This window comes from Panthera tigris, chromosome E1, assembly GCF_018350195.1.
Source record: "Panthera tigris isolate Pti1 chromosome E1, P.tigris_Pti1_mat1.1, whole genome shotgun sequence".
Classification (NCBI taxonomy): Eukaryota; Metazoa; Chordata; class Mammalia; order Carnivora; family Felidae; genus Panthera; species Panthera tigris.
This window is the reverse complement of record NC_056673.1, coordinates 42,126,654-42,140,409: the sequence shown is the minus strand read 5'-3', so window position 1 is coordinate 42,140,409 and position 13,756 is coordinate 42,126,654. Positions and strand designations below refer to the sequence as shown.

Sequence of the window (13,756 nt, the reverse complement as noted above, 5' to 3'; positions counted from 1 at the left end):
CTTGAGTGTTCTTTTTAATCTTCCTTCATGGTTCTTGATGATTATCAACTTGGGAGCTGGTATTTAGCCTTAGGTGGAATTTACCCCACCTGGGGCGGAATTTCCAAGCAACTAGACTTTGGGGACCCAAAGCATCTGAGGATTCATGCAGTATGTGCCCTGATGAGAAAGACTTAGGCCCCCATGTTTGTTTGTTTGTTTGTTTGTTTGTTTTTTTCCAAGTTTATTTATTTTGAGAGAGAGCACAAGCAGGGGAGGAGCAGAGAGAAGGCAGACAGAATCCAAGCAGGCTTCATTCACGCTGTCAACGCAGAGCATGATGTGGGGCTGAACTCATGAACCATGAGATCATGACCTGAGCCGAGATCAAGAGTCAGACGCTTAACCGACCGTGCCACCTAGGTGCCCCCCATGTTTGTTTTTAATGGCTGTCCAGGATCAAAGGAAGTAACTGGTTACAGTAGAAAGAAACTATGACTATGGTTGTGTTTTGTTTTTTTTTTTTTTAACGTTTATTTATTTTTGAGACAGAGAGAGACACACCATGAACAGGGGAGGGGCAGAGAGAGAGGGAGACACAGAATCGGAAGCAGGCTCCAGGCTCTGAGCCATCAGCCTGACGCGGGGCTCGAACCCGCGGACCGCGAGATCGTGACCTGAGCTGAAGTCGGACACTCAACCGACTGAGCCACCCAGGCGCCCCTGACTATGGTTTTTAAAAGTTTACAGCCAAGTTGGGGCCACAGATACCAAGTTCCTGGACTTACTAGGTTCATTTTGTCTCTGGATCCTTTTTTTACTTACTTCTCTGAGTGTTTTGGAAAAAGAAGGAAGGGAGAGAACACATAGTATAAGTTGTGAAACAGAATTAACTGCTGAGCTCTAATGTTGAGTTAAACTGCCTATAAACTGGTTCTGATTCCTTCTTTGGGCAGCTTTTTATATAGTAACATGTTACTCTTGGGCATATCACAAAGCTATCTTCTCAAAAAGTATACACCAGGTCACTTTCTAACTTAGGACGTATTTTAATACATATTTTTCTTCAGAAGTGTCTTGGTAGTTGTCAGTTTCATAAGCAAACAGTTAAAAGATGACCAAGTAATCTCTTGGGAGAATAAAAGAAGGTTTGACCAATCATCAGGTATTTCATTGTCCCAGAATTAATAATGCATGACCCCATCATATGTATTATTGAATTAACATGGTAAAGAGTAAGCAAAAGAACAAAATAAGATCCCTTCTTATTCACCTAGAGGGTCTCTTTGCCATGAGGTAGGTTTCGTGGCACAGTGTGTCTCTTGCTATCTAAATCTTTTGGGTTCCTGTCTTTCATTAGCAAGAGTTTTTAGAGAACAAGGGATAACATATCATCCAAATATATGTAGTCCCTGAATTTAGGATAGCTTGTAGCTAGGGATCAGATAACAAGACTTCATCTAAATAGATACCTGATAAGTTTACCTTAAGTTTGGCTTGAAAGGTACCTCAAGTGTATAGTCCACACACTGTAAAAATTTCAGACATGACATGAGTTTAAAACACTGGCTTTGAGGCTTCTCTGTGTTCCTTTTTTCAGAGCTGAGAAAGTGTTTGGTAGCATTATGATCATCGTACAGAATGTCCAGAAATCAAAAAACCAAAGCAAATGCCAGACATACTAACCAGAGACTACCATAGAGTAACACAGTGGAAGTTTCTGACTGTGATAAACTCAGAAAATATCCACATTTTAAAAAGTAAAATTTGAGGAGCAACTGAGTGGCTCAGTCGGTTAAGCGTCCAGTCTTGATCTTGGCTCAGGTCATGTGGGTCCTAGCCTCGCATCGGGCTCTGTGCTGACAGTGTGGAGCCTTCTTGGAATTCTCTCTCCTCTCTCTGCCCCTGCCCCACTCGATGCTCACTCTTTCTCTCAAAATAAATGAATATACTTAAAAAAAAAAAAGTATAATTTGAAAACACAGAGGAAATTAGAGGGTTTTTTTGAGCTGAATGAAATACAATCTTTGTGAATAGATGTTCAGCCACCCATTTGATGGCATACTGATGGGTGGAATGATTCAGTAAGAAATGAGAACAGGAGTGCCTGGCTGGCTCAGTCAGAAGAGCCCACAACGCTTGATCTTCAAGCCCCACATTGGGTGTAGAGATTACCTAACAAAATAAATAAACTTAAAAAAGAAATGAGAACAAATACAGGATGGGTCAGCTGTACCAGGTGGTAATGACAGACTATTTGAATTGTGTAATAAAGCTTTACTTTTTAAATTCTGGACAGCTTAGGAAGAAATAGTATTAACTGGCTGGCCCTGGGAGTACAGCTAATTAGTATGCTAACAGTATGAGACTTTCCCTAAACCCACTGAGCAAGTATCTCTTTTTGGCACAGGGCTAGGAAATGACCGCCACTCAGTGTCTTCGGGTCCAACCTGCAATGAACGGTGGAACGTGAGAGAGAAGTGTTATATAAGAAGTATGAAGTGTATACCGCTAACCTTTTTTGTTATTTTTCTAAACCCTTGTGCAGTGCACCTGGAAGCGGTCCCATGTTCAGACCAACCACAGTGGCTGTAGATGAAGAAGGCGGAGATGATGATAAAGATGAGTCAGCTACAAACAGTGGCACAAGTGCCACAGCCACTTGTGGCCTGGGATCTGAATTCTCCACAGATAAAGGAGGCCCTTTCACTGCAATACAAAGCACTAATACCTCTGGACTGGCACAGGCTCCTGGGTTAGCCTCCCAAGGCATCAGCTTTGGCATTAAGAATAATCCAGGAACTCCACTGCAGAAATTGGGAGTGTCATTTTCCTTTGCCAAGAAGGCTCCTGTCAAACTCGAATCAATAGCGTCAGTGTTCAAGGACCACGCAGAGGAAGGACCCTCTGAAGATGGAGCCAAAGCTGATGAGAAAGGTTCTGACCAAGGATTGCAGAAGATGGGAGAATCTGATGGTAGCAGTAATCTTGATGGTAAAAAAGAGGATGAAGACCCTCAGGATGGAGGGTCCCTAGCCTCAACATTATCTAAGTTAAAAAGAATGAAGCGAGAAGAAGGAGCTGGGGCTGCAGAGCCAGAGTATTACCACTACATTCCCCCAGCACACTGCAAAGTAAAACCAAATTTCCCCTTCCTACTCTTTATGAGAGCCAGTGAACAGATGGAAGGTGATAATAGTATGCACCCAAAGAATGCCCTAGAGAGCAAAAAAAGCAGTTCTCCCAAGCCTAAAGGCTGTATCAAGGTGATAGCAAGCCAAGGAGCAGAAAAGACAGTTGATGAAGTCTTGGAGCAACAGACAGAAACCAGTGCCGCAGAGCCCTCAGAGCCTGGAAGCAAAGCTGAGACAAAGAAGACCTCAGGAGGGGATGTAAGTGAGCAGAGTTTAGAGAGTCCATGTCAGAAGGCTTCAGAGAATCAAATATGTGAGTCTGACCCCTCTAAAGAAACCTCTCAGATCACCCCAGCAGGGAAAGAAAGCCAGGAGGGACCCAAACATCCTACTGGTCCCTTCTTTCCAGTTTTGAGCAAAGATGAAAGCACTGCCCTCCAGTGGCCATCGGAACTCTTAATTTTTACCAAGGCAGAACCCTCCATTTCATACAGTTGTAACCCTTTATACTTTGACTTTAAACTTTCAAGGAACAAAGATGCCAGAGCTAAAGGGACCGAAAAACCAAAGGACATAGGAGGCTCCTCAAAGGACCATCTCCAGGGCCTTGATGCTGGTGAGCCAAATAAAAGCAAAGAGGGTGGAGAGAATGTAGAACATTCCTCAGGAGGCAGAATGGATGCACCTGCTTCTGGGTCTGCCTGTAGCAGTCTGAACAAGCAAGAACCTGGAGGCAGCCATGGGTCAGAGACAGAGGACACAGGGAGAAGCCTTCCTAGCAAGAAAGAACGATCTGGGAAGTCCCACCGACACAAAAAGAAAAAGAAGCACAAAAAATCCAGCAAACACAAACGGAAACATAAGGCTGACCCGGAAGAGAAAAGCTCTAAGACAGAGTCTGGGGAGAAGTCTAAGAAGCGCAAGAAACGAAAACGAAAGAAGAACAAGTCATCAGCCCCCGCGGATTCTGAACGGGGACCCAAACCAGAACCCCCTGGGAGTGGTAGCCCTGCACCACCAAGACGACGGCGGCGAGCTCAAGATGACTCCCAGCGGAGATCCCTCCCAGCTGAAGAAGGGAGCAGCGGCAAGAAGGACGAAGGTGGAGGTGGTGGCAGCTCCCAGGATCATGGTGGGAAGAAACACAAAGGTGAGCCTCTAACTTCATCCTGCCAGCGAAGAGCTGGCGCCAAACGGAGCAGCCGGTCCAGCCATCGAAGTCGACCCAGTAGTGGAGATGAAGATAGTGACGATGCTTCGTCACACCGGCTACACCAGAAGTCTCCGTCCCAGTACAGTGAGGAGGAGGAAGAGGAGGAAGACTCAGGCAGTGAGCATTCCCGGAGCCGTTCCCGGTCGGGCCGGCGCCATTCCTCACACCGTTCCTCCCGGCGTTCTTACTCAAGTAGCTCCGATGCTTCTTCAGACCAGAGCTGCTACAGCAGACAGCGCAGTTACTCTGATGACAGCTACAGTGACTATAGTGACCGATCTCGAAGGCACTCCAAGCGCTCCCATGACTCTGACGACTCGGACTATGCCAGCTCCAAACACCGGTCCAAACGGCACAAGTACTCCTCTTCTGATGACGACTATAGCCTCAGTTGCAGCCAGTCCCGAAGCCGGTCTCGGAGTCATACCAGGGAGCGCTCAAGGTCCCGGGGCCGCAGCCGCAGCAGCAGCTGTAGTCGCAGCCGGAGCAAACGGAGAAGCCGCAGCACCACGGCCCACAGCTGGCAGCGGAGCCGAAGCTATAGCCGTGACCGCAGCCGCAGCACCAGGAGCCCTTCCCAGCGATCAGGTTCCAGGAAGGGATCATGGGGTCACGAAAGCCCTGAGGAGAGGCGTTCTGGTCGTCGAGACTTCATCCGCTCTAAAATCTACCGCTCCCAGTCTCCCCACTATTTCCGACCAGGCCGGGGAGAAGGTCCTGGGAAGAAAGATGACAGCAGAGGAGAAGATGGTAAAGGGACAGGCCTGCCCTCCCAGAACAGCAACATTGGTGCCGGAAGGGGGTCGGAAGGTGACTGCAGCCCCGAAGACAAGAACTCCGTTACTGCCAAACTGCTCCTGGAGAAGATTCAGTCAAGGAAAGTGGAGAAGAAACCCAGTGTGAGTGAGGAGGTGCTGGCCACCCCTGCTAAAGCTGGGCTCAAGCTCAAGGACCCCCCACAAGGTTATTTTGGGCCCAAGCTCCCCCCATCTCTTGGCAATAAGCCTGTTCTTCCATTGATAGGGAAGCTCCCAGCTACCCGAAAGCCGAACAGCAAGAAATGTGAAGAGTCTGGCTTAGAAAGGGGGGAAGAGCAAGAACAGTCAGAGACAGAAGAAGGGCCTCCAGGGAGTAGTGATGCCCCATTTGGACATCAGTTCCCCTCAGAGGAAACAGCTGGCCCCTTATCAGACCCACCCCCAGAAGAGCCAAAGTCTGAAGAAGTTACTGCTGATCACCCTGTTGCTCCACTAGGCACCCCAGTGCACTCAGACTGCTATCCTGGGGACCCCACCATCTCCCATAACTACCTCCCTGACCCCAGCGATGGGGACACCCTAGAGTCCTTGGATAGTAGCAGTCAGCCAGGCCCTGTGGAATCCAGCTTGCTGCCTATAGCGCCAGACCTTGAGCACTTCCCCAGTTATGCACCTCCCAGTGGGGATCCTAGTATTGAGTCAGCTGACGGGGCTGAGGATGCTTCCCTGGCCCCCCTAGAGAGCCAGCCCATCACCTTCACCCCTGAGGAGATGGAGAAGTACAGCAAGCTCCAGCAGGCCGCACAACAGCACATCCAGCAGCAGCTTCTAGCCAAGCAAGTAAAGGCCTTTCCAGCCTCGGCTGCCCTGGCCCCAGCCACTCCAGCCCTGCAGCCTATCCACATTCAGCAGCCAGCCACAGCCTCTGCCACCTCAATCACAACTGTTCAGCATGCCATCCTGCAACATCATGCAGCGGCAGCTGCCGCCGCCATCGGAATTCACCCCCACCCTCATCCCCAGCCACTCGCCCAAGTGCATCATATTCCCCAGCCCCACCTGACCCCCATTTCCTTGTCCCACCTCACTCACTCAATCATCCCTGGCCACCCGGCCACCTTTCTCGCTAGCCATCCCATCCACATCATTCCCGCCTCAGCCATTCATCCTGGGCCCTTCACCTTCCATCCTGTCCCACACGCTGCCCTCTACCCTACCCTGCTTGCTCCGCGGCCTGCTGCAGCAGCTGCCACCGCCCTCCACCTTCACCCACTACTTCACCCCATCTTCTCAGGTCAGGACCTGCAGCACCCGCCTAGCCATGGCACATGAGTTGGGGGATGGGAGCCCAGGTAGGGCCAGGGAAGGTGACCCATATATCTTCCCTCGGGGGTGTTGAGCCATTAATACCAGCAAGTAGAAGCTGGGATGGGCAGTGTCTGACAGCCAAAGAATCGAGTTTTGGCTTGCAGGGGTGGTTTTAGATTTGAGGTTTGCTTTGGGTTTACTATCAGGGATTTTTTTTTCCCCTTCCCCCCCTTTCTGTTTGTCCCTCCCTCTCCTGTGTTTCTCAGCTAGGGAACACCAGTAAGTGCTACCCACCCCTCTGCGGCAACATCTCCAAACTGTCAAGTTTGGATATTCCTCTCTTCCCTCTACTTTTTATCCTCCACTCTTCCCTTCTGTAAATTTTAAAACATTTTTCCTCTCTGGCCGGAGGTTTGTCCATCTGGTCCTGCCCTCTCAGTGTCTTTGACCATCCCTTGGTGACCTTATGCTATCCCGGGTGAGGTGGAAAGGGAGTCTGACCTGGAACCAGATGCTACTCAGGCTGTTATTCAGTCAGTCCACTTCCCACACAAACAAAGCCACACATTTGGCACTGTTGTCCTCATATCCCTCATCCCAGAAGAGGTATCTGCATATCCCAGAAAAGAAGATCCTATCATGAATAGAAGCTATGCGGAACATAGAGTCGCCCATGTGCTTCCCCAGAGAGGAGCTCATGTGTCTGAAGGGTGTATTTTCTTCTGTCATGTTGATGTTTCCTTCTTAATTTATAGGATTTTTTTTAATGTAAAAAATTGCACTGAACTCTATAAACGTAAATGCTGCTTTTTGTAGCTCATATTAAAAAAAAAAAGTTCCATATTTGTAGTATACTGCAATAATATTTTTTACATCCAGCTCTTTAAGTGATCCTTGTTCTGGTGGCTTTGTGTAAATATGTTTGCCCTAGTTGAACTAAGAAACTTTAAAGGTTATAAAATGAAAACAAAAAATAAAGTATCTGTTTTCTGCTAGATGCAAAAATGACTAAGCATGTATATTTTATCAAGCTCATGTATTTTTTGAAGTTATGAACTATAAAAATGTTAAAACAAAAAAAGAACAATTGTTTAACATTTTTTGCTGGGACAGAACGTTTAGTTAATTTGCAGTAAGTGGTGCCCCCAGCACTGGGATTTGGTTGTTTTTTGTTTTTGTTTTTGTTTTTCAACTAATGGGCAGCAGTCAGCTGGGGGTGTCAGAGGGGTCCTCAGTTATGACATCTCCCTCATGTGCTTTGCAGTTTTATACAGAGAGGTGAGCCCACAGAAGAGGAGAGAAATTTGAGAGCTTTGTTCTCTGGAAGCAGGGAGATTCAGAGTGATTGGGGGATTTCCTGGGTTTTCTGGGGACCTTGTTCCAGGCAGTCCATTTGCCTTCCTAGTACTTAGCCCCCCTCTGACAGTTTTTGTTGTTGTTGTTGTTGTTGTTTTTTGTTTTCTTTTGTTTTTAATGTGCCTTCTGGGTTGGCTAGAAACAGAAGTAGAAGTAGACTTGAGGATGATGAGTTGGGACAGTTTCTTCCCCCCTTGTTGGGAGGTGAGCATATTTATAGATACTGCAGATTATTTTGCTTCCTAGTTTCCATGCCTTCTGCCCAGCTTAGTTTAAGCAGTGAAGATTTTTTTTTTTTTCCTTTTCTCCCATGACACCTACCGGAGGAAGTACCACCTTCATTCCTCTTCTTCCTCTTGCCTTTCACCAGGGCTCTCAGACCTAATTCACGTACTGGCCCAAAGGTGTTTATATTGCAGGTCTCATCTTTGGTGTAGGTAGCAGTTCTCTATTTGGCATTTCCCTACCCATTCCTGTGGCTGGAATTGGTTGGGTGGTTACCGGACAGGAAAAATCAAACCCTACTCACTTGGGCCAAGGCTCTGGGTTCTGCCTTTCTTCTCAGATTCCCAAAAGAAAAAGGTTTTGAGTTTATGAGAAGCAAGTGCTGGGCAAACAAGGCTCCTGCCTGAGCCTCCTACCTGTTCAGTGCTCCTCCTCTGATTCAGAAGCATCACTTTGGATAACTAGCACTGGAAAAATGAAATCATCTGTTTGAAGTGAAGGGACTCATTTTTCTTTGCTTTCAGCCCATGTAAATATTTAAATAATACAGTATTAACATTTTTGTGCTGCTTCCCATTAGCTTGTAGATTGAGCCATACTCTGGCTGCCTCTCTACCTTCCTGGGGGCAGTTTTCTTTAACTTTCAGAATAGTGATTTTAAAACTTAAAAAACAAAATAACCTATCCTTACTTACAAACATTACAGATTGTATTTAACTTTATCACATATGATAGAGATATATATGCTGTAAAATTAGGGAAAGGAACTTTCTAATAAACCAATGATTTGTGGAAACTTAGCAGAGTCTGTCGTGATTGTTGTCCCATCCACTCAAGTTGGGAAGGGATGGAGTTGTGGGTTACAAATAATACCTTGTTTGAAGTGATCAAGGAATAGAGTCTTGTGAACGAGTTGCTTATGATGTTTGGAATTGAGCTTCTCAAGACAGGCTGCCCACGTAGCAGCAGATTGTGCTGTGGGAGGAAATAATAGTGGTTAATTTTCTTGTAGTCTTAGGTGGATGTCTTGGAATATGCACCTCGTTGCCACACTTTCCCATGAGAATTTTCTTCTATGTCTACTTTTTCGCTCAGTTGAAATACAATCTCTGTGTAGTAGAATGTGTGGCATGTAGGTGCTCACTAAACGGCATTGGAATTTCTGGCTTCAATTTTCAGGATTTGGAATGCACTTCAGGGGCAGTGGGATTACAAGTCATCTGCCTGGATTTTGCCTTCCTGATGGAGTTTTGTATACCCGAACCAGTCTTGAGTTATTCTTCTTAACCTCATAATAATAACAATGCTTCAGAGCTGCGTAGTAAAAGGAAATGTGCCCTAATTGTTACAGCAGATAAAAACCTCTCTCTACTCTTCTGTATCAAAAAAATGACAAAAGGCAGAGGAAGTTTAGTTTCAAAAGCTAACCATAGATTTGTAATGATAAATTGAGATCCCTCTCTCTTCCTCAGACTTTCAGGAAGGAGGAGTACAAAGTCTGTTTCTTTCCTAATCTCTCATGCAGCTGTGTTCTCCCTAGACAAAAGAGAAGCTATTCAATTTGAACCTTGGGTTGGATGCTCAGATCTTCCTACCTTCCTAACTGAGCAAAATCCCTGCCCAGAAAGAAGGAATGTTACAAAGTGAAAGTGAAGGACGCCTGGGTGGCTCAGTCAGTTGAGTGTCTGGACAACTCTTGATTTCGGCTCAGGTCATGATCCTGGTTAGAGTTCGAGCCCCACATTGGGCTTGTTTGCGCTGAGGGCACAGAACCTGCTTGGGATTCTCTCCCTCTCTCTCTCTCTGCCCCTCCCCCCTACTCATCCTCATGCGTGTGCTCTTTCAAAATCAATTTAAAAATTTTTAATTAAAAAAAGTGACTTTCTGAGCAGGCAAGGTGTGCCTACTGGCCTGTAGAGAGTGCTGTGTGAGGGCATGTGCAGCCGATTCCAATAAGGGTTCTTTCAACCACGTGCCTCAGCCACCTATACTTGCAACCTGGAAGTACTCCCCTTTCTACCCCCTGATGACTAAATCAGGCCTTGTTGACCTTCCCATTCTTATTTGTCAGAAATACCTTCACCTCCCCCCACCCCCTTATCAGCTCATGTCTGAATTATTGCAGCATATTTCTGGCTGGGCTCAGAGTCCTATGCAAGCTTACTGGCTTTTCAGAATCTGTGTTGGGTTCATTTTGTGTACTGCTTCCCAGTAAAATGCTAAGCTTGGAGAGGACACAGACTGATTTCTATACCTCCTTTTTTTTTTAAGTCTCTTAGAATGTTTTACATAGAGTTGAACGCATAGTAAACATTTTTACTATATGTTGAAAAATAGGAACAAAAAATACTGAGGATTATGCAAGGATTAAACAAGGAAGCATCAAAGATAATGAAGGCTTTTTCTCTATATATCCTCCACGTCACCTACCTCAGTGCCAGGCACATAGAAGTTCAGTCATTGTTGACTGAAGCCTTAACAGAACTCTGGATTCATTGAGGAATTCTAGGACTCGGGGTTGGTGGGATGGGAAAGTGGGAGCAGTGTGTCAGCACTCTGCCTATTATCTCAGAAGGGAGATCAACCCAGCTCTGGCCCCAAAGGAACACCCGTGAGAAACAATTCTTGAATACCAAACTCTTTTGTTCCCAAATCTGATCCTTCACCTATTTCTAGTTGTAGCTCATGGTACAACTGTCCTGACAGACAGCCATGCACCAAAGCTGTAAATTACTTTTGACACCTCCCTACCGCAGTGTTACTGATTGTGTAACCTCTGTTCTCTCTTTTGTTCCTATCATCAGTATCCTGGTTCAGACCTCACCACCTTTAACCAAAAGGATTGCAGTGGCCACCCATCTATCTGACCTTCCCGCTAAGTCCTGTGTTTCTCAGTTCCTTCTATCCACAGCCAGTGTAATCATCCAAAAGGGAGCACAATTGGTCAATGTATCTCTTATTCCCTGACTTTAAAAATCTTTGGTTCTCCATCTCCTACAGATTAAAAATTCAAATTCCTTGAGGCATTCAAGGACCTTCAGTGATTTGATCCTAGCCTTCCATTTCATTCTCGTGCCCCAGTCCTCCCCTTTGAACACCGTACGTTGAGTCGACTACTTGCCTTTCCCTATAATTGACCTCTATGGTCTGCAGCTCTCTTTTCTCATGGTATTTCCTGTGCCTAAAAAACCCTCATTCTCAGACAAAAGGCACCACGGTGTACTGGTTAAGAACACGCAATAAAAAAAGGCGGGGCACGGGGGCACCTGGGTGACCCAGTCAGTTAGGTGTCCGACCTCGGCTCAGGTCATGATCTCACTGTTAGTGGGTTCGAGCCCTGCATCAGGCTCTGTGCTGACAGCTCAGAGCCTGGAGCTGCTTCAGATTCTGTCTCCCTCTTTCTCTGTCCCTCCCCCACTCGTGCTCTGTCTCTCTCAAAAGTGAATTAAGTGTTAAAAAAAAAGATTTTAAGACTGATGGATTCAAGCCAAACATGTTTGAATCCTTGTTTTGCCACCCTTTGGCCATATAAATTTGGGCAATTTACCTAAAACTCTACCATGGTTTTTGCATCTATAAAATGTGCATAACGGGCGCCTGGGTGGCTCAGTCAGTTAAGCATCCGACTTCAGCTCAGGTCATGATCTCGCGGTCCATGGGTTCGAGCCCCGCATCGGGCTCTGTGCTGACAGCTCAGAGCCTGGAGCTGCTTCAGATTCTGTCTCCCTCTTTCTCTGTCCCTCCCCCACTCGTGCTCTGTCTCTCTCAAAAGTGAATTAAGTGTTAAAAAAAAAGATTTTAAGACTGATGGATTCAAGCCAAACATGTTTGAATCCTTGTTTTGCCACCCTTTGGCCATATAAATTTGGGCAATTTACCTAAAACTCTACCACGGTTTTTGCATCTACAAAATGTGCATAACAGGGGCGCCTGGGTGGCTCAGTCAGTTAAGCGTCTGACTTCGGCTCAGGTCATGATCTCGCAGTCCATGGGTTCGAGCCCCACATCGGGCTCTGTGCTGACAGCTCAGAGCCTGGAGCCTGTTTCAGATTCTGTGTCTCCCTCTTTCTCTGACCCTTCCCTGTTCATGCTCTCTCTCTGTCTCAAAAATAAATAAATGTTAAAAAATTTTTTTTTAAAAAATGTGCATAACAGTACTTATTTCATAGGGTTGTTATGAGCAGCAAAGATATAAACGACTTCAGTTAGGCATAATGTTAGTCTACCCTTTCAAGGCATTCTTTACTGTCCCTCCGCTGCAGTTATGTGTGTTCGTGGCCTAATTCTGGGCTAAGTTCTTTAACGATCCCTGACAGTTACCTTTGTATCCCTCATCACTCAGTGCCTTGAGCAGAATAAGTACCCATTAAAGACTTCAGTGGGGTGTGACAATATTGAGCTATGCAGTCAGTATACCGCAGTAATGTAATACCATTTGGTTGAAGACGAGAAGAGGGTAGAAGGTAAGTATAGGACAGTGTTAAGTATTCATTCTAGCAAATGTATGCCTATCGTGAGCTTAGCACTGGGGATTCAGCAGTGAAGAAGATCCAGACTAAAGTTCAAGGAGGTTCCTCAGGGCGCCTGGGTGGCTCAGTCGGTTAAGCGTCCGACTTCAGCTCCGGTCATGATCTCATGGTTCATGGGTTCGAGCCCCGCGTTGGGCTCTGTGCTGACAGCTCAGAGCCTGGAGCCTTTTTCGGATTCTGTGTCTCCCTCTCTCTCTGGCCCTCCCCTGTTCATGCTCTGTCTCTCTCTGTCTCAAAAATAAATAAACGTTAAAAAAATTTTTTTTAAGTTCAAGGAGCTTCTAATCTAGTAAGGGAGAGGAATTTGAGCTGTGGGCCAAGGTGGTGAATTACAAGGGGAAGGGAGCTGGAAGGATGGCACGGGATAGTTGGGCAGGATAAGATAGATGGTGGTTAAGTTTGATTAGAAAATATAGAGCAAAAGGAGGACGTGGCAGTCTTCCTTTACCCCTAGCAGATCTTTTGAATTTCCTTCCTGAGAGCCTGCTTTTTTGGGGACGACCTACAGTGCCAATAAGACTTGGCACTACTCTTCCTGTCATCCAGAGAAAATTGCCTTGCCTTTCTGCTCAAAATATTCCTTCTCTCCACTGTGTGACTCCATGTTTGCATCTTTCCTCCTCAGTGCATGCTTCCATTCAGTCTGTCTGTCAACGACACATACTACACGTTAGGTTCTTGGCTAGGCCCTGGGGCTGCAAAAAGGAACCTTGTTCTCAAGGGAGTCATGGACACAATCCAGTGAATGGACCATGACTAAACAGTGTGATCAGTGCTGTTCCCATGTGTGCCAACTCCAGGGTGCCAGCCTGAGGAGTTGAGGGAGGCGTCCCCTAGGCAGGGAGCCCACTAGAATCAAGTCTTGATTGGACAAGAGCTCTGTCACCCAAGAAAGAGGGAGGGTCTGCCTTCAAATGAATAGCTGGCATATAGTCCCAGAGCCTGTGAGCCAGAATATCCTGGACTCCACTCTTTCCCCATCTCCTTTCCCCTTTGGCCAAGATCCATTGGCCACACATTTCGCCAGCACCAGCTGCACTGCTGTGGCCACATTAAGATGTGGCCTGAGATGGAGGGAGAGTGAAGAAGCTTGCTACACCAATATGGCTGACCAAAGCCCTGGAAGCAGGAAGTGGATAAGTGCCTTATCCAAAAGGGTATAAAAACCTCAGTTCTTATCAGGAGACAGCAGCTTCCTTCCTCCTTCCTCCACCTCTGACCAAGTCGCACTGGGCGATTACAATGTAGACAGTT

The 13,756-nt window shown here is 46.5% G+C and overlaps 1 protein-coding gene across 8 annotated transcripts in view; it reads left to right on the top strand.

Annotated features, from left to right (window-relative positions):
* The window catches only part of GPATCH8 (G-patch domain containing 8), a 100,424-nt gene extending 91,655 nt beyond the window's left edge, over positions 1-8,769 (top strand). For all 8 annotated transcript variants that reach the window (XM_042966639.1, XM_042966643.1, XM_042966640.1 and 5 more), the window contains one exon: positions 2,528-8,769. In XM_042966639.1, coding sequence (XP_042822573.1) covers positions 2,528-6,416 — 3,889 coding nt within the window. In that variant the 3' untranslated portion in view covers positions 6,417-8,769. The remainder of the gene's footprint in view (positions 1-2,527) is intronic.
* The last annotated feature ends 4,987 nt before the right edge of the window (positions 8,770-13,756 follow it).